This window comes from Lycium barbarum, chromosome 5 (assembly GCF_019175385.1).
Source record: "Lycium barbarum isolate Lr01 chromosome 5, ASM1917538v2, whole genome shotgun sequence".
NCBI lineage: Eukaryota > Viridiplantae > Streptophyta > Magnoliopsida > Solanales > Solanaceae > Lycium > Lycium barbarum.
Genome location: NC_083341.1, coordinates 8,360,553 through 8,387,896, shown reverse-complemented (window position 1 = coordinate 8,387,896; position 27,344 = coordinate 8,360,553). Strand labels below are relative to the sequence as shown.

At 33.9% G+C, this 27,344-nt stretch overlaps 3 protein-coding genes across 5 annotated transcripts; all 3 read left to right on the top strand.

Annotated features, from left to right (window-relative positions):
- Window positions 1–4,266: 4,266 nt before the first annotated feature.
- On the top strand, window positions 4,267–5,802 carry LOC132642260 (thaumatin-like protein). Of its 2 annotated transcripts, none has more exons than XM_060359511.1 (3): window positions 4,267–4,554; window positions 4,842–5,213; window positions 5,322–5,802. In XM_060359511.1, the coding sequence occupies exons 1-3, from the start codon at window positions 4,293–4,295 to the stop codon at window positions 5,621–5,623; spliced, it is 936 nt and encodes a 311-aa protein (XP_060215494.1). In that variant the 5' UTR covers window positions 4,267–4,292; the 3' UTR covers window positions 5,624–5,802. The 2 variants fall into 2 exon arrangements, with proteins under 2 accessions (XP_060215494.1, XP_060215495.1); XM_060359512.1 differs by having other exon boundaries at window positions 4,507–4,639.
- Window positions 5,803–9,806: 4,004 nt separating this feature from the next.
- Window positions 9,807–12,367, top strand: LOC132640343 (glycerol-3-phosphate acyltransferase 5-like). The gene is made up of 2 exons (XM_060356900.1): window positions 9,807–10,561; window positions 11,276–12,367. The coding sequence occupies exons 1-2, from the start codon at window positions 10,016–10,018 to the stop codon at window positions 12,233–12,235; spliced, it is 1,506 nt and encodes a 501-aa protein (XP_060212883.1). The 5' UTR covers window positions 9,807–10,015; the 3' UTR covers window positions 12,236–12,367.
- Window positions 12,368–18,883: 6,516 nt separating this feature from the next.
- Window positions 18,884–26,605, top strand: LOC132640342 (E3 ubiquitin-protein ligase SDIR1). Of its 2 annotated transcripts, none has more exons than XM_060356898.1 (9): window positions 18,884–19,040; window positions 22,425–22,593; window positions 22,718–22,772; window positions 22,865–22,917; window positions 23,032–23,260; window positions 23,384–23,498; window positions 24,054–24,099; window positions 25,396–25,521; window positions 26,124–26,605. In XM_060356898.1, exons 2-9 carry the CDS (start codon window positions 22,516–22,518, stop codon window positions 26,247–26,249), a joined length of 828 nt encoding a protein of 275 aa, XP_060212881.1. In that variant the 5' UTR covers window positions 18,884–19,040; window positions 22,425–22,515; the 3' UTR covers window positions 26,250–26,605. The 2 variants fall into 2 exon arrangements, with proteins under 2 accessions (XP_060212881.1, XP_060212882.1); XM_060356899.1 differs by lacking the exon at window positions 18,884–19,040 and adding an exon at window positions 19,097–19,236.
- The last annotated feature ends 739 nt before the right edge of the window (window positions 26,606–27,344 follow it).

Below are 27,344 nucleotides of genomic sequence, written 5' to 3'. Positions count from 1 at the left end.
TTAACAGCCCATGTGGCTTAAAGCATTGAGAAAGACCAAGTCCAAGCTGTCTAAAATTTGTTTTCATGGACCCTCACAACCAGAAGTTACTAAATGCAGTAGAACATTATAGGGACTTGCTTGAGGCTATTAACAAAATATTCCCTCAAATCAAAGAGCATTATGAAGAATAAAGTAAGGGTGTCAAATGGGTGTATTTGACTAAATTTGAGAGTGTGAAAATGGCCCTGTAAAATAAGCAGGTTGTTAAGTTATCGACTAATAGCCTGTTTGGCCAAACTTCTAAAAACTGCTTATTTTGAAAAGTATTTTTTTCAAAAGTATTTTTCAAAAAAAATACTTTTCAAAAAAAGTACTTTTGGCTAAAAACAGTTTGTGTTTGACCAAACTTTTAAAAAGTGCTTCTATATTTTTCTCAAAAGTACTTTTCAAAAAAGTGCTTTTGGACAATTTTTTTTTTTTTTTAGCTTTTGAAAAACTGCTTCTGCTACTCCCCAAAAGTACTTATTTTCTCCCAAAAGCTTGGCCAAACACCTCACTTTTTTTAAAATAAGCACTTATTGAAAAAATAAGTACTTTTGGGGGAAAAATAAGTTTGGCCAAACAGGCTATAAGTTGATTTGAGTCAAGATAGACTAAAGAATGGGTCAATACCCCACCTATTGGACTCTTACATCTTTCTATTTTTTTGTTTATTTTCTTATGATTTATTTAATTACCTAATAAAAATTATCTATTATAGCTATATACAACATATCAAGGCAATTCGTGCAATTTGACCAAAATTTGTTTGACAGGATTTTTTTAGCTCAACTTTTAGATGAACTGATTGAACGGGTTACAATAGACTGAGCTAATAAATGGTCACGTCACTAACCCATCCAAACTTGACGGATTGACATAATTATATTTTCATGGTCTAATTTTACTGCCGTAGTGCTTCATACTGTAAGTAGACCTCACTAGCTAAACAAGGGTACTATGAAAGAGAGAAATTAACAAAAATACTTAAATTTAACTCCATTTGTAAAAAATACTAATCAAATACATACATGCCAAGTTTTCAAAGGCCATAAACGCCTGAAGACGTAAAACCACTTACGGTGAAAGGGTTCAGGTTGAAGAGGGACTTAATATTTCCTTTGGCACTACCTATAATATGCACTCTCAGACAGGATGGATAAAAGGTGAGAAAAGTACATACATATATATATACTAACATCTTAAGGGCCATAAAATATTCACAAGTTGGCATTTCATCAATGGCACCCACCCTAAAGTAGTGTGTCTTTGGCACTTACTGCAATCTTTCACCCAAAATCTCCAGCATCTTTGTGGTAAGAAGTTTCTTTTTTTCATTTCAAAATTTTGTTTGGAGTTTGGATCAGGATCCAAATCGCTTATCACTACCAGGAACTACTTCCAACACATTCCTCATTCCAACTTCCTCCACTGTCTCCTTAAACAAGTCATAAAGTGAATTTGAAAAATTTATTATGCTAGAAGCGAAAAAATTTAAAATATGATCTCTTATGTGTTGCGTAGGTTTAAAATAGTCACTTAAATATACTCGTGAACAGTTTTTGATCATTTAAGTTTGTCAAATATAAGCATTATTTCTCTTCATCAAAATATACAACAAACTCTAGCGATTAGATTTAACCTCTCTTGCATGGAAGCCTTATGTCGGGGTGAACTCTAAAACAATTAAAAAAACAAGTAGAAGCATAATTACGAATTACTCTAGATGTTCTTTACACAGTTTCCCAGAATAGACACACTTCACCTGAATAGATTCAGAGGGTTCATATATAGCCAGAAACTATATAGTTTGCGGATCATACTTTTGTGGTAAATGGCCTAGCTAGGTCCCAAATTAGAAGCCAATTCAAATGTACATCAAAGATACATGGAAGCAAATGTACATAGTTCGGAATCCCCGATCAAATAATTAACATAAATGGTCGCCCACCCAATAGCTTAAACAAAAACCAAAAAACCAAAAAAAATAAAAAAAATTGCCAGTAGATGTATAATATATGTATAATCAATGTATAATATGGGTATAACTATGTATAATCTATATATACCGTCTAGGAAATTGGCCGGCTTTTTGAATGTCTCGATCTTAGCATTACAGACCTGCAATCATCAATTTAATGGAAGTAACAGTAATTGAATCCATTATGTAAGGAACATGTTAATCACTTCATTAGATCAGTTTCAATCAATTGAACACAGGGCCTGGCTCGTTCTTTAACTAATTTATCTATTTCTTAGAACTCCAGGCCCGTAATATTCTGCAGTCCCGGCCCAAGATGCTTTTCTGCTGACCACATGAAACTTCATCCTTTTTGGAGGCCTTATTCAATTTTGTAGCTTCAAATGAAAAGGACTTATTATAGCAAATATTATATTTTTAGGCTACCATTTAGATTTTGTCCCTAGTTTTAAAACTTGTGCAAATATAGACCTTGGGACCGACAAAATATTAGACTATCATATAATGTATGCAAACTTTTAGACCGTAGTCTAACTTTCTCTCGTAAGATTTTTAGCTTATTCAAAAGAGATCCTAAGACTATTGTCTAAAAAATCTAAAAGTTACTTATAAGAGAAAACAAGTTCATTTACTAAATAGTTGTACCAAAAAGAGATAACAACAAAAAATTCAGAGTTAAGAGATGACATCCATAAAGTAATTGTCAAGTGTTTCTGGTAATGCATTTTCACCTTTCTTATGAATAATAAATATTGAAAGGCTTGTACGCATAATAATAATGGAATTTATAGTTAAAAATGATTTTTGTGCTGCTGAAAAAGAAAAGCTTAACGTGGCATCAACAGTTAATATACCAGTCACTCGTATATGAATAGTGCAATTTTCCTTGGAGAATCTTGATAGAAACCCTGTTCCTTTAGCATGTATCTTTTTTTTTTGGTTAATAGGATAATATTATTAGTAATAAGCGGTTATGAGATTGATTCACATGCTGTTGAGTAGAAAAAAATAAGTTGTATGTATAGTGTAAATGTTTTACGTGATCAATATAGTTTAACTAAGCCTGGTAGCTACCATTTTTATCAAAAGACCTTAACATTTATCAGACCAATTTATATGTACCTGGTTATCGAAATATTTTTACATAGGCTGTGCATAAACTTGAATTACGAAAAAAAAAAATGTGAATGAGGGCTACAGATTTCAGTGTACATGTACACGGTTACCATGAGACTACTCATTTGGAGTTTCAAGAATTGCTCTTTTTCTTGTACAAAATAATAAAATAAAATTGCTCATTTCTCCTCGAGATCTATAATTGTAGGAATAAGTGCAAAATGACTTTATCAATCATGAAACATAGTTACACTTGCACACTAAAAGCTCCTTTATTAACGAGAACCCACCACACTATGACTATTAATATTAAAAAATAAAAAAGTAAGAGGCGTCACTGTATTTTTAAAAAAATAATGTAATCACTTTATCCAGTGGATGACCCAGAGTCCCAGAGAGAAGCTTTTAAGGAATCTGTTTTTCTAACTTTTTCACATAACAAAGTGGAAAATTAGCTAAACCATTTTCAAATCCCTCTGTTAACGGATTTAATTTTTTTGGTGTGATTGCCAGCTCTGAACAAGATAAGTTAAATAGATGTGCAAAGTAAAGTAGACACAATCATGATACATTATCTTGTAAAGATAACGAAGAAAGATGAATTTAATAGTGATAAAATAACATTGAGAATAAGGGTTTCATGACCCCCCAAAAAAAAAAAAAGAGAATAAGGGTTTAAATTATATACACCACCATGAATTTTAATATGTGATAATAGGTTAGTCACTATATTTATTAGATTACCAATTAACATAGATGTTTAACAATATTTTTTATCTCTCAACTATTTACTAGTAAATTCTAATTCTAATATTTTTGATATCTGACTAAATAAATTTAACTTACAATTACGTGAAATGTCACTTTTGATTCCTTTACTAGTAAATATTCACAATTGTTCATGATTATTAACCGTTCCACCATTTAATCACACATGTTTTAGGTTTAGCCTATACAATACTTCTAAAAATAGTGAAATATAACATATGTTTTGCGGAAAGGGATCAAAAGAACACATAAACAAATTGAAGGTCTAATTTGAACACATAAACAAATTGAAGGTCTAATTTTCTGAGTCATATATCACAAGAACTAAATTTATCACTTATTAATAATTGAGTGACCAAAAGTTCGTTTGTATTACCTAATAGGTGATGCATTTTGTCAGGAAAAAATGGAACATGGAGAAACTGCTCATCGAGTACCTCCCCTTAACTGCTACCACCTCTTCAACATGACCTATACAGTTTTTATCCAAAATAACAACAATTTTCACACGTTTGCACAACCAGTAGCACTCATATTCTCTTCCTTTACATATAGTGACCCTTTGCTTACTTTCTCACTCAAATCTAGAACAAAAATTCAGAAGAACATGAGAACTAATTTACATCTCTTGCTTTTGCTATCTTTGGCCTTTTATCTATCTTTTTCAAGTAATAATTCTCTCCCGATATATATTTTTCATGTTCGTTAAGTTTTTCACACGTCCCCAGACCCCATTTTGTTGGACTACACGGGGTATGTTGTTGTTGTTAAGTTTTTCACTCGTTTTCAATATATGGAATCTGTCAGTAGGCTGCATAGGGATGCAGCCCTTCCCTGTACTATGCATGACTGAATAGTTCGTGCGACTTTTCTTTTTGTCACGACTGTTACGTTTTCCATAGATTGAAATTTGTCAAAATGTACTAATTGTCTAATGTTTGTTTATCATATGCAGATGGAACTCAACTGCTTATAGTGAACAATTGCAAAGAAAGCATATGGCCTGGAATTCTTGGGACAGCAGGGCATGAGACACCTAACAATGGTGGGTTCCATCTCAAAATTGGCCAACAAGTAGTAATTGAACTGCCTAATCTATGGTCAGGTAGAATATGGGGCAGACAAGGTTGTTGTTTCGACGAAAATGGCAAAGGTTCTTGCCAGACAGGGGATTGCTCCGGCCTTCTGCATTGTTCAGGGGCCGGAGGAATCCCCCCTGCTACGCTCGTGGAAATGACATTAGGAACCTCAAACAATCCACAACATTACTATGATGTCAGTTTAGTTGATGGATTTAATATCCCCGTTGCTATGATCCCGATTGGCGGTAGTGTGCCTCTCTTAATATACATTTCTTTTGTTTCTGGTTTATCTTGGTTCGAAGTTTTGCAATTGTTCGCTTCTGCATGACGCCATGTTATTTCGATCCCAACAGGTAGTGCTGGTTGTGGAGTAGCTGCCTGTGAAGCTGATTTGAATGAATGTTGCCCTGCATATTTGGCAATTAAGTGCAAAGGCAAAGTTGTCGGGTGTAAGAGTGCTTGTCTTGCTACTAATGATCCCATATACTGCTGCACTGGGGAATTTGCTAGTAAGAACACTTGCAAACCAACCGCGTTTTCGCGGTTGTTTAAGACTATTTGCCCTAGGTCTTATAGCTATGCCTTTGATGAATCTACTGGACTTAAGAGTTGTAAGGCGCCGCGGTATCTCATTACCTTTTGCCCTCCCACTTAATGGTACGAACATTTCTACTGTTGCGATAAGACAATGAACCTTGGGCGTAACATGTATGTTCAAGTGTTAATTCAATGTTGCAACTTTTTTTTTCCATTTTTCTTAGTACAAGTCTGTGTATTGATCTTCTATTTATGAACAAACTATTCTATCAACATTTACTCTGCTGGTTAATAATATCTGATATCTCCAATTCTCCATTATACCTTTCTTGCTTTTTTTCTCTTTTCCTAGCTAGTCCAAAGGCTCTTAAGTGATTTTAACATTGACTACAAGATGGCTTCTACCACGGTGTTTTTAGAACTACTACATGGTAATATTAATTATTAATTAGAACGATGATGACCGGTGCTGATGAGAAGTAACAAATATCTGTAAAATAGTTGAGGTGCAACACAAGCTGCCCAAGTCTCAAGCGCTTGTTTGAAAGTTTGGTCTAGAGATATAAAAAGTAAAGTTATCATTTGGATTTTGCAACTCACAGGAATACATAAATATCTACATTTTCTGCTTCAACTGGAAATTTAAGAATTTTTGCTGGCATGAAGTGATATAGTCAGAGCTCTATGAACGGTATTGTTCTAACTTTAGTGTAAGAGATCAATTAGTCTGATGTAATCATTTTGTGGTTTAGCCAATAGGAAAAAGTGACACATTGCTGTAATTAGTGAGTTGGTTAAAATAATAGAGTATTCTTTTTCCGCCTAATATACATATGTTTCACTTAGTACTTTGTATTTAGCAATAAGAAAAGTTTAGATCTTTCATTTCCCTCTCCCAAACTGTTCTGATATGGATTTTATAGGCAAATACCATTCAGTCATCTAGTTTACAAAATATGTACACAGTGTATAAGTAGTGTATGAAATATACTAAATATACCTATACACAATATATACATACCTATATACAACATATACAGCCGAAGTATATAAGTAGTGTATAGTTCGGCCATATATGGTAAATTAGATGACAAAAGGTGTATTTGCATAAGCTTCCCATTAGAAATTGATGGAGTATGTGAATGATGGATTTTGACAAGTCCAAGTTTTGGTTAACGGGCATTGGTTGTGGATCTTCAGTCCGGCCCATCTTTAGATAGTTAGGTCTTTTGTCCATTGACCAATATGAATAATGATTTGCACAAATAGTATCTTTTAGTGCTACCTTTAAATATAACATTGTTTTAAAAAGTTGCAAAAATAGATTCACCGTCGGCAATAGATAGCAAAATTTTGTCAAATCGTCAGCATTTTTAATTGATGAACAAAACATGTTTGCTTATTGCAAGTTTGCAACTAATTCTATATATGGAGTGTGTTACTTGTAAAACACTGACTTTGATATGAGTAATTCCAAAAATAAGTTCAATACTTGATGACTAACAACATATAGGAATGAATGTGTGATATAGGATATATGATTCGTTCTGCTTTTTATCTCTAATTTTTTAAGAGAGAGCAGGTAGATATAACAATAGAAAAGAAAATAGGGAGATGATAAGAGGATAGATAGGCGATATTCAAATGGATGTCTATTCTATTCCCTTTTTTTTTTAAATAGAGAAATATATATATATATATATATATATATATATATACATATATATATCAGAAAGAAAATTCCATAGGCATTTCGATAGTCATAGAAAATTCCATAGGCATTTCGATGGTCATTTTAAAAAAGCCAAAAAAACAAAAACGTGGTGAGAAGCAGTTGAGCTACCAGTATATAGCTTCAGATAGAAATTTAGCAAGTCTAATACTCATACTCAGTATGAATATTTGGTGGACGAACTTTCACTTTTTGACTTATCATTTACAGCTGTTTATTCTCCACAAATGTAACGAATTAAATGTTTGTACTGCTTCAAATTTAATAAGGTTGGATTTCCAAATACTTATAAAGCTTAAACCAATTATTTAAATGTTTTATTAACGAGGCGAAAGTGAGAACATTATATTTGGACCATTAGTTAGTATAGAATTAATTTAGCAGCTTGTGGAAGTTTCGGTTTGGTTGAGTAAATACTGTACTAAACTTGTGGTCGACCTAGCTTGTTTGCTGATTCAAACCCAAAATTAGACAGCTAGGAGTAAATTCTTAGATCCAGTAGGCATTAATATCTGTGAGATTTATGAGTCATTTAATCATTTGATGAGTACAAATCAACAAATTACTATAAGCTTATTAGACGTTAATTGGTCGTTTGATTAGATTTTGGTACAAGAAATTGCTCATATAGCCACCAATAATGGAGCTAACTGGACCATTAGGGTTGCGTTAAATATAAGGTTTCCATTCCTAGAGCCCTAACTTGTGCCTTTTTGTTTAATTGTGATAATTAAGTAAAGGGTGAGTGGAATTTAACTTGTATATATTAGTTAATCAATCGGTTTAATAGATTATTTACCTTATTTGTCAATTTGCATTTACGATAGACAATTATTTGTAGTTATAATCTCATAGACAATTATTAATTGTAGTTATCAATCCTCCCCAGACTTCATTTATGAAATCGCACTGAGTTTGTTATTGTTGTAATTTGATAGTATATATTGTCTATATAAGTTAAAAGAAATAACACATGTAATTTTATCCCATGAGGGCTGAGGCATCTTCATGATGCATGTTCCTGGATTGAAGAGGTAATCAATCAAGGTATTGTTTGTTTTAGATATGTCATTATAAGTTACACCTGTCTCTTTCCTTTCTATATTCACACATATTAGTAGCCTACTGTTGTATTAATTGCTTTAATTTGTTTAGGAGCCAGGAGGCAAAATAAATAAATACGATAGAGAATGTGTAAAATTGGTTATGTTGATCAACAGCTTGATGCATAGTAGCTAACTAGATGTACCGAATTAAATTTTCACATGTATGTGCTTGGGTTATCTATCACACTTAATTATGGCTTAAATGAATTCACCAAATTGAGTTTTAATACCACTAGGCACTAGCTAGTTAAAACAGTATACTTTAGTGTAAAATCACCAACTGCTAGTTGCCCCGTTATGTCCATTTACGAAAAGTTGAAAACTCATTGTCTCATGTATCTAGTTCACATACCATTCTGTCCTCTGAAAGATAAAAAGAAAGACATAAATGTTAGTCTATTTAGAGTCATAATCCCAAAAATATATTGAAAGTCTAAGTTGGCATGGACATCCCATTTGCATCAGCTATTCGTTACCTATGTGGCTATGTCATGCATAGCTTGATACATGTATATGGGATGGCAAAAAATAGAAGGAAAAAAAAAAAACATGTGTAGGACAAACAGGAAATTTCTAGACAAGATGACGAGATGTAGAGCTGAATTAAAATCATCCCTTTCAATTAGAATTTAATTTGACTGTAAAATAATATTCCTTCCGTTTCAATTTATTTGTTCGTTTTGACTTGACATGGAGTTTAACTGTTTAAGAAAATAAAGATTTTTTTTAAATTTATGGTCTTAATTAAATATATGTAGAATTTACCAAATATCCTTTAATGGTCTTAAATAAGTTGTGCAAAGTTGAAATTAAAATATTGCTAAAAAAAGAAAGAGATTTTTTTTTTTTAAACTGACTAAAAAGAAAAGTAAGACAAAAAAATTTTTGATAAGGACGGAACATTCTATAGTATTCGCCAATATTGAAGTTCAACTTGCAAATATCGGTTTGACTAATATTTGTAAATACAGGATTTCAATATTTGATATACCTGTAAAAAATTGAAAAACTTGTTTGGAAGTGAAATACATATTTGAATAAAAACTAACCTAAACAAACTGTTTGCAACGACGACTTCAAATACTTTTTGTCCAACTTCAATAAGGTATTGTTGAAACGCCTACTACTATACGTTACCAATTGATGATACAGAAATTTCCCCGCAATACCGCGACAAATAGCCACAAATCATAAAATACTCTTATAATGACCACTTGTATTATATACGGTTTACTAATCCTCTCATCCATGCCTTAATGTTCTAAGTAACCTAAAAATGAACCTAGCAGACATGCAATATTTGGTGGACACGTAGACCCAATTCTTGTGACTCTCACAGATTTACAGTTTAAAAAAAATGTGAGATAAGATTAAAATAGTTGGTCGAGTTAAGTAACCAATCTTTGCATATAAACGTGGCGTATAATCCTAACATTGCATGAAAATATATTATAAAATTTGTCTTAGAGCTGAATATAAATAAGAGTCCTCCATGCATCAAATGTTAGTTGTGAACAGATAAACAACCTCATTTCTCTCGTTAGAGCACGGTCAAAAAAGAAAACGTTTACACTTTACAAAAACCACTTCTTGATCAAACTTTCCTTAGAAAAAATTACAAAATTTCACACCAATATTTTTTTGGAGAGAATAATCAGAAATTAGTTCATCAATGGAGTCTATTGTTTCTGAGCTCGAAGGGGTTCTCTTGAATGACCCAAATCCCTTTTGTTACTTCATGTTATTGGCTTTCGAGGCATCGGGGCTAATTCGATTTGCTCTGTTACTAATGTTATGGCCAATAATTCGACTCCTCGAGGTTTCTGGGAGGGAGGATTATGGGTTAAAACTTACTATATTTGTGGCCACGGCGGGTATAAAAATATCTGAAATTGAATCAGTGGCTAGAGCTGTCTTACCTAAGTTTTATTTTCATGACATTAATATGGAGTCTTGGAGGATATTTAGTTCGTGTGATAACAGAGTTGTGGTGACAAAAACTCCAAGAATTATGGTGGAGAGATTTGTGAAAGTGCATTTACGAGCTGATGAAGTAGTTGGTAGTGAACTTGTTAGTAAATCAGGATTTGCAACTGGATTTATTAAGGATGATTTTGACAAGATTTCAGATCGGATTGCTGCATTATTTGGTGATGAACAACCAAGTTTAGGCCTTGGTAGGCCACAATTTGGAAGATCCTTCCTTTCTTTGTGCAAGGTACGTACGCCATACTTATCAAACAGTCTATCACACAAGCTCAACTATAGAAAATGATTTCTTTTCTTTTAGGTATAAGTTATATATCATTAGTGTAAAAAATATTTGTATTGTTAGGTCATTTAAAGAATATCTACAAGATTTGTAAACCTGAAAATAAGACAATTCACCCGCTCCAACGAGTAAATTAAAGTAGTCTGATGGTGTAAAAACTATTTATACTAACGGTGTATATAACTAAGTTCTTACTTTTAATGCTAATATTAGTGTAAAAATAGGATTTAATTTACTTATACACATTGAAAATATAACAATTTCTTACATTGCCGATGTAATTTAGTCTATTATTGTCGGTTACCCTATCTTATTTTCTCGTATTTCAATACTTATAATAAGTATTTATCTTTTAAGTGATATGATTGTGTAAAGCTTCTTTACAAATAAGTGTAATAGAAGTTAAACTCATAAACATATATTCCTAAAGAACTTAACTTATATACATTGAGTGTGTGGAAAAAAAAACTTTTAGCTATAAGTGTAATTTAATACGTTGTAATAGGTAATCTGCCTTATTTTCTAATTAATTCACTAGCTATTCTTACTTTTTATGAATGATTACATGTTATGTGTTTTAAACGATCTAGTAGCTAGTGTAAATATTTTTCTTAGCTATAGGTGTGACTAATTCATTTTAAAAAATGTGACATGGAACAGGAACAATCACAACCACCATTCTTGAGCAGCAAAATTAATCAGGACCACAACCATCTTATTGTCAAGCCATTACCAGTAATTTTCCATGATGGTCGACTTGTTATTCGTCCAACACCATTCTCAGCCCTAATAATCCTTTTATGGATTCCAATAGGCACCCTTTTAGCTATAATTCGAATTTCCATTGGCGTAATACTTCCAATGTCAATAATTCCCTATATAACTCCTTTATTTGGTGGCAAAGTCATAGTCAAAGGCAAGCCGCCACCACCAGCTACCACCACCAACCCTGGCGTACTGTTCGTCTGCACTCACCGAACCCTCATGGATCCCGTCGTCCTCTCGACCGTACTCCAACGTAAAATTCCTGCCGTAACATACTCGATCTCCCGACTAACCGAGATTATGTCGCCGATACCAACAGTTCGATTGACCAGAACTAGGGACGTGGACTCGCAGAAAATCAAGCGTCAACTACAGAAAGGAGATTTGGTTGTGTGCCCTGAAGGAACAACATGTAGGGAACCGTTTTTATTGAGATTCAGTGCACTTTTTGCAGAATTAACCGATCGAATCGTACCAGTGGCTATGAATTATAGAGTAGGGTTTTTTCATGCAACAACAGCTAGGGGATGGAAAGCTATGGACCCAGTTTTTTTCTTCATGAATCCTAGACCAACTTACGAGGTAACATTCTTGAATCAACTGCCAGAAGATGCCACGTGTTCATCTGGGAAAAGTCCACATGATGTTGCAAATTATGTTCAGAGAATTTTGGCTGCAACATTAGGATTTGAGTGTACAAATTTTACGAGGAAGGACAAGTACAGGATTCTTGCTGGTAATGATGGAATAGTATTACAGAAATCCAGCACTAATTATGGGATTAAAAAATTGGTTAACACATTCATACATGTGGCGGGCACAAGAAAGAAGTTGATTATGAGCTACTTTATTTAGTACAATATTTAAGTTTAATTCTGTTTTTGTACAAATTAAAACAGTGGCTTGGATTCTTTGTTTTTTTTTTTTTTTAATCTTCTTTTAATTATTATTTTTCCAGAAATGTTGAATAATCCACTGGATTAACTGCATTGTGGCTACTGCTAGTTATTCAGTCAAAGAAGGCGTGTAATTTTCTTTTTTACTATCTTCATTAAGAGAGAGATCTTGGTTTGTATTCTTTTTACTAAGTCAAAGTAGTTGACGAATTTATTATGTATCAACCTAATATTCTTTTAGACATGCATATTTAGATACGTGCCTACTCTAAAATAGGCTCTTTTAAAATGAACCTCATCGTCCTTTTGCAATTCTCTGGTCTGTATACAAGATCTAATCCTAAGAACAATTCTTCATCATTTTCATTTGTCTTGTAATGTTGAAGGATGTACGACTTAAGTGATTTGCCCAAAAAAAATAATGTATGACTTAAATAAGAAAACGTAGGTTGCTTTTGGGCTTTAGACATGGCCTTGTTGGTGAAGTGCATAGTTAGCCTATCTTTGAACCCCATTTAAAACTAGCCGAAGTTTATAAATTGTAGTAAGTTTAATTACATCGAAATCGATTTTAGACATATGCAACTATAATAACAAAAATTTGCATATGAAGTTTGGTCCAAACTTCATATAATGTTATCCGAAATTTGAGTTGACAATCTCAAATTTTATATTTGTATGTCTGAAATTTTAGCTATCAAGCCTGAGATACAAGTGTAACTTTCACTAGCCTCACAAACAAACTAAAGTGATTGGTTTTAGTTGACTCCCTTATGCAATGTTGCAATGTAAATTAAATTAGCATAAGTGATTGAAGGCATTTTTCGTAGGTTACCTTCATAAATGGACGGCAACAGTGATCAAGAATGATGCAACTGGTGCATCTGGGTCAATGGCGGAGCCAAAATTTATGCCAAGGGGGTTCAAAAATATAAAGAAACCATAAATGAAGAAGCTAAAGGATTCAATGTCTGCTATATATGCATAAAAAATAATTTTCACCTTGTATATACAGTGCAATTTTTTGCCGAAGGGGGTTTGGATGAACCCCCTAGGCTCTTACTAGGTCCGCCACTGATCTGGGTATAAAAAATTTCATTCAACATTTCGAACTATTGAATTGGACGAAACAACACACTAATAGAAATAAAGGTCTTTCCCGCCGATATTCAATGAGAAATTTGTGCTATAAAACATGATTTTCCCACCTCATTTCTACGAACCAGTTCACTGGAAAAATGCATGGTGGAAAACGGGATCCCATTGAAACTCTAGGAAAGTTGGGGGAGTTAGCCAAAAAGCTATATTGAAAAGTTATTTTGCCAAAAGGCCATAAGTGTTCAAAAATTGGTGCTTTGACCACCATTTATGACGTCAGCATGTCAGAGATGTGGTGTGTCAAATCCCAGCCCTAAAATTTTGAAAACTACACTTTGGCCCCCAACATTTTAATTACCCCAAAAAAAATATTAAAAAAATATTTCCCTCCAAAATTTCCAGATTTATCCACTTTTCAGATCCCGTTTCCGGCAAAAGATCCGGCTTTTCATCAGAAAATCAATCCCTAGTGACTTAGTACGACGTTGATTGCAGTCGTAGACCATAGCCGTAGTCTATTATCGATTTATTATGGCGTCGATTGCAGTCATAAACCATAGTCGTAGTCTATTATAGGTTTATTATGGCGTCGATTGCAGAATATATTATAGCAGGTGGTGATTACATGGGTGAATGGGAGGAGACCTCAAAATGTTGTAATTTGATTTCTATGAGTAAGATGACGGGATGATTTTGATAGTGATGACGAAGAGTGTACGGAAAAAGAAAAAAAAACCACAAACCCCAAATTGCACAGATCTAAGGGATCGTGGATAGGTGTGCCAAAAACCGATCGTCGTCAATAGCTAACAGTTATCATTTAGGCTCGACGTCACGCATGGTCAATAATTTTCCACATTGTTATGTATAGACCAAGAACAATATTTGTCTAAAAAACCCTAAGTAAATACAATAAAATAAATAAAAGTACACGACACTATTTAAATATTATAATAACACTTTAATACACCATATGAGAGTCCCTGTCAATTGAACACATGGTCAAAAGAGTTTTAGGACAAGTAGTGATACTTAAAAGGCTAATATTTGTCTAAATAGCCATAATTTTTTTTTAAAAGGTCATACCACTATTTAAACATTATAATAACATTCTAATACATCATATGAGAGTCCCCATCCATTAAACACATGATCAAAAGAGTTTTAGGACAAGTAATGATACTTAAAAGGCCAATATTTGTCTAAAAAGAGCCATAAATAAATAAAATAAAAAGGACATACCACTATTTAAATATTATAATAACAATTTAATAAATCATATAAGAGCCCCATCTATTGAACACATGATCAAAAGAGTTTTAGGACAAGTAATGGTAACCATAACACTATTATCCAATTAGTCTGACAACAAGTTATTGTTCTCAAAGCACAACCTTGTTCTAAAGATAACCATTACTTGTGCTTAAACTCTTTGGATCATGTGTCTAATGGATGAGGACTCTCATATGATATATTAAAGTGTTATCATAATGTTTAAATAATATCAATTATTTTTATTTATTTATGACTTTTTATACAAATATTGAACTTTTAAGTACCATTACTTATCCTAAAACTATTTTGATCATGTGTTCAATGGATGGGGACTCTCTTATGATGTATTAAAGTGTTATTATAATGTTTAATATCCTTTTTAAATTTTATTTATTTATTTATGACTTTTTTAGACAAATATTGGCCTTTTAAGTACCATTACTTGTCTTAAAACTCTTTTGATCATGTGCTCAATGGATGGGGACTCTCATATTTATTAAAGTGTTATTATAATGTTTAAATAGTGGCATGTCCTTTTATTGATTTTATTTTATTTATTTATGAATTTTTAGACAAATATTGTCCTTGGTCTATATATAACATGTGGATAATTATTGACCATGCGTGAAGTAGAGCCTAAATGATAACTGTTAGCTATTGACCACGGTCGGTTTATGGTATACCTATCCACAATCCCTTAGATTTGTGCAATTTGGGGTTTGGGGTTTGGCGTTTGGGGTAGGGGTTTGGGTTTGGGATTTGGGTTTTATTTATTTTTAAACTTTTTTTCCACTAAACCAGTGCAAATTTAGCATGCTTTTCATTCCAACGGTCGCCTTTATTTCTCTGGTTTATCATCGACCAAAATGGTCTAAAATTGTCCGTAGCAGTGAGTTATTATAAACTAAGGTGGTTTATTTCCAGTTTGGCTTATAATTGACCCAGCACATCTGGTTTTTTTTCAACGGACGGACCACAAATTTCTCTACAGCTGTAATAAAACAAAAAAATCTTAAATTTACAACCTTAACAATACATCCTTCCCCATATAAAACCAACCAAAAGTTCAAACTCCTCCATTGTCTTTTTTCTCGAAAAAACTCCTCCATTGTCTCTTTTCTTGATCAAATTCCTTCATTATCTTTCTTGATCAAACACCTCCATTCTCAGATACATAATCATCATTCTCAACTCTACTATCAACTCTATCTCCTTCATCACCATCAACACTACACTCATCAATGCGGTCTGAGTAGGACTCACTCTCAGCTTCTGGACTTCTTTTTCTTTTTAGATCTCGGCTAACTTCTCCACCTCTTCTTTTTTTATCCGTACGATCCACAGTAGAATGGGTTTGAACCATATCACTAGAACGGGGGAGTATTTCTCCTCTTCTTTCTTTACACCTAGGCATTTATACGATCCATATATAAACAATACATAATACATACTTTGTTGAACCATGATATAAGAACCATCACTCACAATTGTATCTGAACCATGTATCTAAACCATATGTATCTGAACCATCCTGAATGAGGACGTGGCGGTTGTATCTGAACCATTCTCAAATAGGGACTTTATTTTGCCTGTTTTCCAGATAGGGAATAAAATAATCGACCAAAAGTCTATTAATAGATCATAATTTACAAAAAGCAAAAACACAAAAAGAAAGATCAAAACAAGCAAAATAAGTATAAATTACACACGTTTCGATGGAAAAACAGGCAAAACTTCAAAGGTTTGGAAAAAAAAACACAAAACTTTATGAACCCTAGGTTTTTATCAAGATCGAAATTTTTTTTAATCAAACCATACTTTTAAATAGGCAATATGGATCTTAAAATGTTTTGCCACTGATGCAAAATTAATTAACATACCTGAGGACAACGATTGGAGAGTTTCTGGGCTCTAGAGAGAAGAAAAATTGACTGGAGAAATTGGTCTTGATAGAGAAGAGAGTGAAGAGAGTGGAGAAATTGGGCTCTAGTAGCTCAGTTGGTTGACTACTTGACACTTTCACCTTGTCGGTGAAGGTTCGAATTCCCACGTTATAATCTCCTCTTCCATTTCCCCTTCTCCTACTCCCTATGTAATAAAATAATTTTTTTTTTTTAAAATGTGAAGAGAGAGAGGGGGACTTATGCATATTTTGGGAGATAGAGAGAGGGGCATTGTATATTTTATTACAAGTCAAAAGGACTTAAGTGTATAACTTAAAACCTCCAAACTTTTTAAAATTATGAAATATACCCCATCCCTCTTTTTCTAAGCCCTAATATCGAAAAATAATTGAAAAAGAAATTGAGTGGCCTTATTCCCAATTGAAAATTGAAAGTGGCGGCCTCTACCACAAATCTTCTCGGGAAACTTCCTAGTTTTTTTGTACAAAACACTACTATTTAGATTTTCCCACAGACATTCAGTGAGAAATAACCACTAAATATTTTTCAGTAAGAAATCAGTGAAAAAATAGAAATTTTTTTAGTAGGTACAATACTTGATAAGCTTAAAATTAAACAACAAACAACATGAAAATAAATAAGTGCTTTACGTCCACTCTGATGTACATTTCTTAACACAAAAGATAATCATACAATAGTTGAAATAACATGACATATGCTGGTAGTCGACAAGGTAATTATCATGGAATCTCTGTCAACCAACAAGAAGAAGGGTCCTTAATTTTTTTTCTTATTTTTGTTCTTACCAAACACAAAACTACTTCAAATAATAGGATAAAAACTGACTAACAAGTACAATTTCTACAATGTGTTCACACATAGCCAGGGTCCCTAATTTTTTTCTTACCAAGCCAAATTGTTAGTCTTTCAAAATATTTTTCTTGAAAATCTTTTTAGAAATAAGTTATTTAAAGTAGGGGAAAAGGCTCAAATACGATACTGAGCTTACCGAATGATTCAAATATGTAACTCATTAATAATTTAGTTCATTTATGCCATCGTTGTGACACATTTAGTTCATTCATGCCACTACCACATAACAGATCCCTACTACTACCAAATTAGTGCCACAAAAGTCATGGGTGATCATTGGGTGTGGCATGGTATGATAGATACTGATTACCATATCAAAATTAAAAAAAATTATACCGCAATTTTAATATTATGATATTTGATACGATATTTAGTATGCATTTTTAAAAAGTTGGGTATTCGGTACGGTATTCGATATTCATAAAGATAATATCGAAATACCGAATGTCGTACCGAAGTATATAATTACATATACAATTCATATATCATAGTATTATAATACTAACAAATATATAAACTAGTATTATTAGAAAACTAATTGTTTAAACACTGAAAATTTGACTACTCTATTTTGATTTAAATGTCTTTTTTGTGTAATCGATTTACGAAGGGGATTACTTGTACCTTTTTTTTTTTTTGAATATTTTTACATGTGTAAGGTGCTTAGTATATAATAATTGAGACGTTTCTTAAGTAGCGGAAGTCATAATTCTCCACGATATGAGTATATGTAAGTCGAAGTCGAACAAAACATGATACCGATTTACCGTACCGTAAAATACCGAAACCGAACTTTAAACTACCGAACCATACCGAATGAATTTGGTACTGTAATGGTATAGTATTTTTAGAAACCGAAAATCGAAATTGTCGTACCGAAATTTTACATACCTACCATGCCCATCCTTAGTGATCATTGGTCCGATGCTTCGAGCGAAACCAATTCCCAGGGTGTGACGGCATTGTGTACAGGACTCGAGTACATATGCACCGGGGCATGCTGATCCGCAAAGAATATGTGCCCGGGCCCTGTACACACCGCCCTTTTTTTCACGTGTCATTATCTAAATCCTTCATTACTTACCAATCCCCATCCCTCCCTTTTTATGAGTAACATATATGAGCTATTTCGTTAAGTTCAGTGACATATTTGAGCCTTTTTTCAAATATGCTACTCGTTAATAGTAAGGCTGAAAACGTCAGTCGTAAAAAAAGGTTGGGAATGGGTAAGTAATGAAGAATGTGTGTAAATAATTAATAACAACGGCAAAATCTAATAGTAGTAGGACTCTATTAATGGTTAGTGGCACGAATGAACCAAATTCGTCACGACGATAGCTAAAGTCAATTATTAACCCAGAGTGACATCAATAAGCCATTTCGAATAGTTGGACTACATATTTGAATTTGTTTACTTAAGCGGATTTCCATAATTTGGACCCTTTGGAACGACGCCGTTACACGCAAGAAACCCAACATTCAAAAAACCATGTCCTGGTAATCAGACACAAATTTGTAGCCTGTTGCGTCCGAGTCCAATTTACGGGTCTTTCTGGACTCGTTCGCTCATCTAATCAAATTCCTAAATTCCATCATTCTCCTTAATTAATCCATGTAAGTAATTCATTAATTACTTCTTCTCCATTTTGTCTATATATATATCTTATCATGTACCTTCTAGAAACTTCCGTCATATTTATTGCACCGAAAGATTGATTTATTCATTTTAGATGCACCGATAATTTTGTTAATGTACTATTTAATCTAATAATCTTATTCAATTACTTTTGGATGTGATTTGATTCTTCCGGTATGTTTCATTTTTGATAATTATTATTGCCTCGGAAAATGCTATAATCTGAGGGAATTTTCCTTTTTTTGTGCTCAATGTCAGCTATTTATTGATAAATTTGGGGGGTTTAGGAGAAATTGGCTCAATTTTAACAACTGGATTAATGTTTTACCATAGTGTGACGAAAATTGGTATATTGTATTTTGTTTTGCTTGATAATTTCTGTTTCAGAAATGGTATAATCTGACTTAATTTTCTTTTTTCGTGTCGAATGCAGCTATTTATTGATAAATTTGGGTTTTTTAGGCTAAGTTGCTCGGACTCTCCAAAAATGCTGCCGTACCCGTGTTGGATCCTCTAAAAATACACTACTTTTGGAGGATCCGACACGCACCCGTCGATATTTTTGAAGAGTCCGAGGAACATGGGTTTTAGGTGAAATTGCATCTGTTCTAACAATTAAATTAATGTTTTATCATACTGTGACCAAAATTGGTGTTTTTTTTTTTTTTTTTTTTTTTTTATAGAAGGTAATGAATTTGCTATTGCACTGTAGGAAACTAAAGATGTTATAAATTTGGGGTTTTTAGGCAAAACTGCCTCAGCTTTGATAATTTGTAGTAATATTTTATCATAGTGTGACGAAAAGGGGTAATTTTTGCCCATGTTGCCTGGAATTTTGATTTTGCTAGTATAGAAGGTAATGAATATTGTATTATACTGTATATAACTAAACATGTTGTAAAATTGATGATGAAAGACTCTTAAATAGAACTTCCTTTTGTGGTTTTGCCTAAGTTGGATGGAACTTTCCTATTTGATACATTGCGATACAATGGCTTACTATATTGTTACTGACAAAAAAGTGGACTTTTTGCCCCCTAAGGAAGATCTTTAGCTGCCAATTATGAGTCTCTTAGGGGCCATTTGTTTTCATTAAGATTAAGATTAAGATGTTTGTATCTGAATACACATCTTAATATTAAGATATTGTATGTAGATCTTAACACTGAATGATTAACACTGTTTGTTTTTTTCTAGTATCTGGATGTGTATAATTTATATATATATATATATATATTTAAACATAATAAGTATATTGAAGTGAAATAGTAGTTATTAAATATTGATATTGCTCAAGTGGGAGTTGATAGTTTACAAGTTTTTTAGCTTATTAGTTGTATGAACTCGTTTATATTATTACTGCGATTCTAATAATACCTGGTTTACTCGTTCGGACTTTCTTTAAACATTCCACTTAAGTTAATTTGAATATCCTGCCTGCTGTCGTCAGCTTTTACTTGCTCCATTGTAGCGGCTGAAAATTGGGATTGTTCTAACTCAATGCATATAATGCATTTCTTCATGGAGACCTCTATGAAGTGGTGTATATGGGAATGCCTCAGGGGGAGTCAGTATATGGGGAAAGATCAAAGTTTGTAAACAATTAACGTCATTGCATGGCCTTATATAGGCGTCAAATTAACGCAGTTTGGAATTCACAAAGGCTTTGATGGATTCTGGGATAACCCAAAGTCACTGTTTGTCTGTGACTATTCTTTGTTCAGTAAAGAAGAGGGAATAGCTTTGTCAGTATTTTAATCTATGTAGATGATATTTCATGACAAAGGAAGATATTGAGTCAAAACAAGAAGCAAAGAGGATTTTGCAGTAGAAGTCTTAGATACAAAGATCTAGGGAAATCATGATACTGCAGAGGATGGAATTTGCAAGTTTAGAAAGAGGAATACAAAAGTATGCACTAGGTTTGACATCTGAATTGGGCTAGGGAAAGCGAACCAGTGCATACCCACTAGCACATAAACTTAAATTGATAAGGAGATACTCCTTGGAAGGATGTGAGTTGTTATCAAAGGTTGGTTGGCAATTTGTTGTGAAAACCATGTCAAGACTAGATCTAGCTTTTGCCGTTCTTATCATAAAATTCAAAAGAAACAAGGACTTGATTTAGCTTTTGCAGTCCAAAGTCCAAACACTTACTCAATTTATGGAAATCATGCTTTGGGTTTGCTTTAGTGGTAGTCAAAGTCAAGGTGTCAAACACATAAAGAAAAAAAAAAAGCATCAAGAAGGAGCAAGATATACTGATGGCTGCAGATTGTTCCAAGAACATTGTGCTTCATTGTGACTTTGATTGGGTTACATGTTCCAACGCTAGGCAATCAATCGTGTGATATGTAAGAAACAAGAGACTGTATTAGGAGCTTAGTAGAGGCAGTAGCATGACTTCTGCAGTGGCTGAAGTCATTAGGTTCGTTGGTCTTTTTAGGGAGCTGGGAGCTGAAGGCAAAACCCTGTGACTCTGTATTGTGACAGTACAGCTGCAATCCAAGTAGCGGGAAAATCCATTAATGCAAGAGATGACAAAGTATATTAAAACTGATTGCCGTTTTGGGAGGAAAAAATTCAACAAAGTTTGGTGCATGCCGAACAAGTATCCTAAGGAGCTTGTTGAGAATAATTAAGTAATTAAAAGTGTCCTCTTTAATAGCTTAAGCTTATAGATTAGGTGGCCACACGGTTCAACATGGTACCGAAGCATGTGGAGGTTCCTGGTTTTGGTTTTGAGTCTTACTGCCACCCATTATCAAAAATGAATTTCTATGTGTTTGGCCCATGAAAAAGAATCAGGTCCCCGCCCGAGGGGCGTGTTCAGAACATAATTAAGTAAATAAAAGTATGATATCTCTAATATCTTAAGCTTTTAGATGAGTTGGTCGCATACTTCAACCGAGGTAATAGCTGATCTTTAATAAAAGGCTTGGGTGGGACACAACATGAACATTTTCTTGGCAAGTTGGGGCGTTAAACATTCTTCTCTCTCCAGTTTTGAGGACTGTTGGAAAGACACATTGGCTGCAATTCTAGGTGGTGACTGTGACATAAGTGATGGTTGTGAAGAAGGATAAAAGAAAATGTTGTAAGATAGTAGATCGGTTAGGGGTGGGGACATGTATATGTCTAGAAAATCGGTATTATACATACTTTACACTTCTTACATAAATGAACACATTCTCTCTCTTCTCGGTATTTCTAGCCCTAAGTCATAGTCTACTTCTTGTGAATTGAACTATTAATTTTCATTTATGACTGTTTGCTTTAGAGTTGTCTTGTGAGACAAGGTGTAGTGGGTTAATATTTGTACTGGACAAGTTTTCTCACTTCGCTTTTCTCTGGATTTTCAGTTAATTCAAGCTCGTCAGTGGGATTTGGTTGCTGGACCTTCTATGAACTGTCAATTTTTTGTGCTGAAATAGTTCTCATACAACTCCAAACATGAGTTTTGTTTTCCGAGGCGCTAGAGCAGATATAGATCCTGGTTTTCCAGGATTGATCCCTGAGCGTCGTGCAGTGGTAGTTTCCTACATCTCCTTTTAATCATGGTCTAAATTGCCCTAAATGCCTCTAGTGATAGTTACATTCGTTATCCGTTTTACTAATCTTATGTACCTTTTCTTTTTTCCCTTTCCTCATTCAGCGTGTCCATGCAGCTCGGCCAGTTAATACTAACTCACTAGCTTTTCTTGTCACGGGTACCTGTAGCTTAGATCCCTTTGTTCTTTTTATATTTGGTCATGCGTTTGACTTACCTAGATCTTTCAATCTAACCAATTTTTTGTGACAGTGCTCTTGCTGTTCATGATTCTAAATTCTCATCAAATGTCACCAAACTTTCTGGTTAGCAGTCTCTTAAAGAGTGATATCAAAAGCATCTGTATTTGTTGAATTAAGTCTGGTCCTTATTTTATTTATGTGGAACCTTGTGCGTGTTTTTTTAAATCTACCTTGCAGCTGTGGTTGGTGCTTGGTGTCTTCTTCATGGCGACAACCCTTAGGATGTATGCAACCTGTCAGCAGCTTCAAGCCCAGGCACAAGCTCATGCTGTTGCTGCCAGTGGCCTTCTTGGTCCTACAGAGTTGCGGTTGCATATGCCCCCATCCATAGCACTTGCAACCAGAGGACGGTTGCGGGGCCTCAGACTACAGCTTGCACTTCTTGACAGGGAATTTGATGACTTAGGTAACAATGCATGCATCTCTGATATTGAGCATCTTCTGGCTTTTTAAAATCCGGAAACCAAATTTATCTTGAAATGATCTTAAGAGGTGTGCGAAGTTTATTGATATTTTTTGGTACTAACAGATTATGAAACGTTGAGGGCACTGGATTCTGATGATGTTCCTACAACACCATCTATGACCGAGGAAGAGATAAATGCCCTTCCTGTTCACAAGTATAAGTTTTCTGGACCCCAAAGGTCTGTCATGTTGATTTGGTTGCTACTTTTTCCCCTAAGTCAGTCCACGTCTTCTTCCTCTGTTCTTTGTTAACTTCCATATGTGGCATGTGATTTAGGGAAATGAGGAGGTTGTTAGTTTTAATCAGTTATCAGGGGATTACCAAACTATGGTTTCTACTTGTGATCTTTCAGGTTCCTGATGTCCACCTTGATATGGTCATATGATGCTGGAATTTGATTGACTACATAATCTTGTACCATATGTAATGAAGTTAAAATTTCTGCGCAGCGAGCTTTGTTGTCGAGTGCTTAAGTTCTTTTATTTTCACTGTTCTTGCTCTGTATTGGAAGTTTAGGAATTTTTATATCTTGATTTCTCTGATGAAGTTAAGGACAATATTATCAGTACGTCAGTTCTCTCTTTTTTGTTTGTGCCGGAGACTCCCTTCCTCGTAAATGTTTTGTAATATTCTTGTTAGAATTGATTGGTGTATATCTGTTAGTACTGTGGCATGACTCTCCTTCAGTAATATCTTGGCTTCTCTTGATCCTAATGACTGCTCTTCTTGGCAGTGCTGGTTCATCAACACAACCGACATCTTCTTCAGGGTCCACTGAGGTACCTCATTGTCTAGCCCCTCTCTTGTAGCTTATAGAAGAGATGCACTACCCAATTGCTTATACTTTATAGTAGTTGTTTTTGACTTGTTCATTCTAGTGTCCTCGTTTGAACAATTGATTTGCAGAAATGATGTTTGCACGACTTATCTATAAGACACAATGTGATGATGCATCCTATTTTTACTACTCTGTTTCACTTTATGTGGCCGTGTTTGAGTAGACACAGAGTTTTAAGAAAGAAAAGAAGATTTGTGGAGTTCGTGGTCATAAAGATGCCATAGACATTTTTGTAGCTATGAAAAGCTTGTCATTAAGGGTAAAATGGGAAGTATAAAGCTAACTTGTTTCCAAATATAGAAATGTCCTATTCTTTTTGAATCAAACTACAAAGGAAAGAGTTCCACATAAAATGAAACATAGGGATGATGATCTTTTGAATAAGTTCCAAATCTGTTTACCACAATTTATGTTTTAGATGACAAACTGATCCTTATCCAGTGACACCAAAGTGTATGCGCAAAATTAAATTCAAGTATTAAAGAGGTCTTTCACCTGCATTCAAGGGAATAATTGAGCTCATTTCATGTTTTACAGTAGATGCTGCTCCTGTGCTCCAACCATTGCACAACCCCTAAGCTGTGTGCCTAAACTGGCCATTCTAATTTTTCTTTTTTCTTTTTCTTCTGCAATGGCTATCTCCTCCTCATATTGAAACTAGTCTTTCTGAGAGGTGTCTCCAGAGATGTTAGAGCTCATATTCACAAAGAAAGTATAATAGGAGCCTCGTCAGAGAAGTTCTTAACCTTTGGTAGGAACTTCCTGCTCTTTGAGAAATTGCCTTCATTTACTTTATGACACATTTGGTTGTGAATTCCCATGTGGCAGGCATATATCTACACAGACCAATCAATATTCTGAGGTTTTTCTCCTCAGCCCAACCATAAACTGAGAATGTCAAAAGATTGGAGGACAATTTGTTCTATAACTATTAAGCCTATAGCAATGTTATTCTTTCTTCATCTAGAGAATGAAAAGACAATCATTAAAGAAGGCAGAAAAATGAAAGGAAGAGAAAATTTGGAGGAGATTTTATCTTCATAAAGACCATAAAAGACGAGAATTTCCTTAACGCATTGGCATCCTTCATTGTTGATGAAATAAAAACCAAGTCATGTCAGCGATCTGTATTTTCTGTGCTAAACTCTTATATTATTTGCCAAATGTTTTTAAGTTGTCAAAATTTCATTGTTTTGTTATGAGAAAAGTGAGGAATTTTTTATTGTATTTCAAGCAGAAGCAGCAAGAACCTGCAAGTGCTGTAGGAGGTACAAAGAACTCAGACGACGAACTAACTTGTAGTGTCTGTTTGGAGCAAGTCAATGACGGGGAACTCATTCGTAGCTTGCCTTGCTTACATCAGGTTAAGTATTTTGATAGTTACATTTATTCTTGCGGTGGTCTTCTGCATGCAAGTGTATCACATTTTTACTTTCATAAAATCCCCTCCTGAGCACATTTCCTTAGATCTATAAAAATATTGTTTTAATTTATAATTAGTTAGTATTAATCATCTTAAGTTCTTAACTATTTTGAGATCTCTCTATTATTGTAACTAGTAAGTATCATAAGACAAGGAAGACATTTATGGTTTAATTACCGCCAAGCATCTAGAAGAACTTGTAATTAGTGTTGCACAGAGAACCACCAAATATTGTCTTTTTTCTGTTTGTGTTTTGAGAAAATTAACAACCAAGTACTTTTTGGTGTATTTTGAGGAAAATAACGACTAAGTATTATCTCTTTTGTTTGTTTTATTTATTGGTATAGTATAGTTTAGCTCTATAATTAGGGTCATATGACAATGTTTTGAGTTTCCAAAGAGATCACCGGTGGGGTTATTGAGGTAAAACAACTTCCTAATTCAAGCTTGTAGCAGTGACGTTAGTAATGTTCAATGTGGATATTTGGACATATTGTTGCAGAGTAGTTACATATTTTCATTGTTTTCTTTTGTGTTTGCAGTTTCATGCAAACTGCATCGACCCATGGCTACGGCAACGGGGAACTTGCCCTGTCTGCAAATTTAGGGCCGGGTCCAGGTGGGATGAGAATGGACAGGGAGGAGAAGATGCTTATGATATGGTGTAGTTTCAACATGGTGATAGACATCTGTATAACATATTTGTAAAACCAACGTCGATACACACATACATATATATGTACCACAGAAGCCTGAATCACCAAGAGTCTCTTATGGCACTCTGTAATTGTGCAAAGTAGCAGAAATATGTTACATTGGTAAATATTAGCATAGTCTTTAATGTTATCAGGATACATAGGTGAGAGTCCTCGATCGATGTCTCCGTGAAACACAGGTGCCTTTTGGCCTCTGCAGATTATTGTATCTGTTTCCTCCCATCATGGTCCTGAAAAATCGTTTCTGGAAACTTTAGCTGTAATGGTTTTTTTTTAATCAGACGTGGCTGTTTTTATTATCAAATTAATCATTCTCTGAACTAATGTTGCGTACACTTTGTTTCCAATTTAGTGTTTTTTACCCTTGAGAGAGAGAATTATATTTTGTTCTTTTGATACCATGAAGCATCACACCTTTGCCCTTGGAGGGAGGGATATGGACTTTGAATTTTGTGCTTAACAACAAAAAGGGTGCAAGGGTATCATTGGCCTATAAGAAGTGATGAAGAGAGAATTTACCTTTCCTTTCAATGTTATAGTAATGTTAATACTTCGATTGTTCTGCTTTGTTTGACACTATTTTCTTTTTAGTTCGTTTCAACAGGGAAGATTCATTTATATTTTGGAAATAATTTAACTTTATCTTCTCATTTACTTTTAATGAGAAGCTTTTATGGTCACATAGATGGTGCGATATGTTTAAGATCATATGTTTCAAAAGTTCTGTAATCACACTAATATTATAAGTAACATATGTAAGGTCTTTAGTCTTAAAGTGTTTATTTCAATCTGATAGGTCGTGATGGATCAAACTATGCCAAGTGCAAATAAAATTACATTTTGCTCTAGTGTAAGAAATAAGAATTTAATATTTTTGAGGTTGTGGGTCTGCTCCTGCAGTGTACAGAACTACTCATGTTATATACTCAGATTTCAAATATAGTGAAAGCCAGGTCTGATCTTTCTCGTGCGTTAGATTAATATCATTCACGATTTGACTTTGGTATGACTTGATGCGACCGCCTAAAAATATTCTTCACTATATTT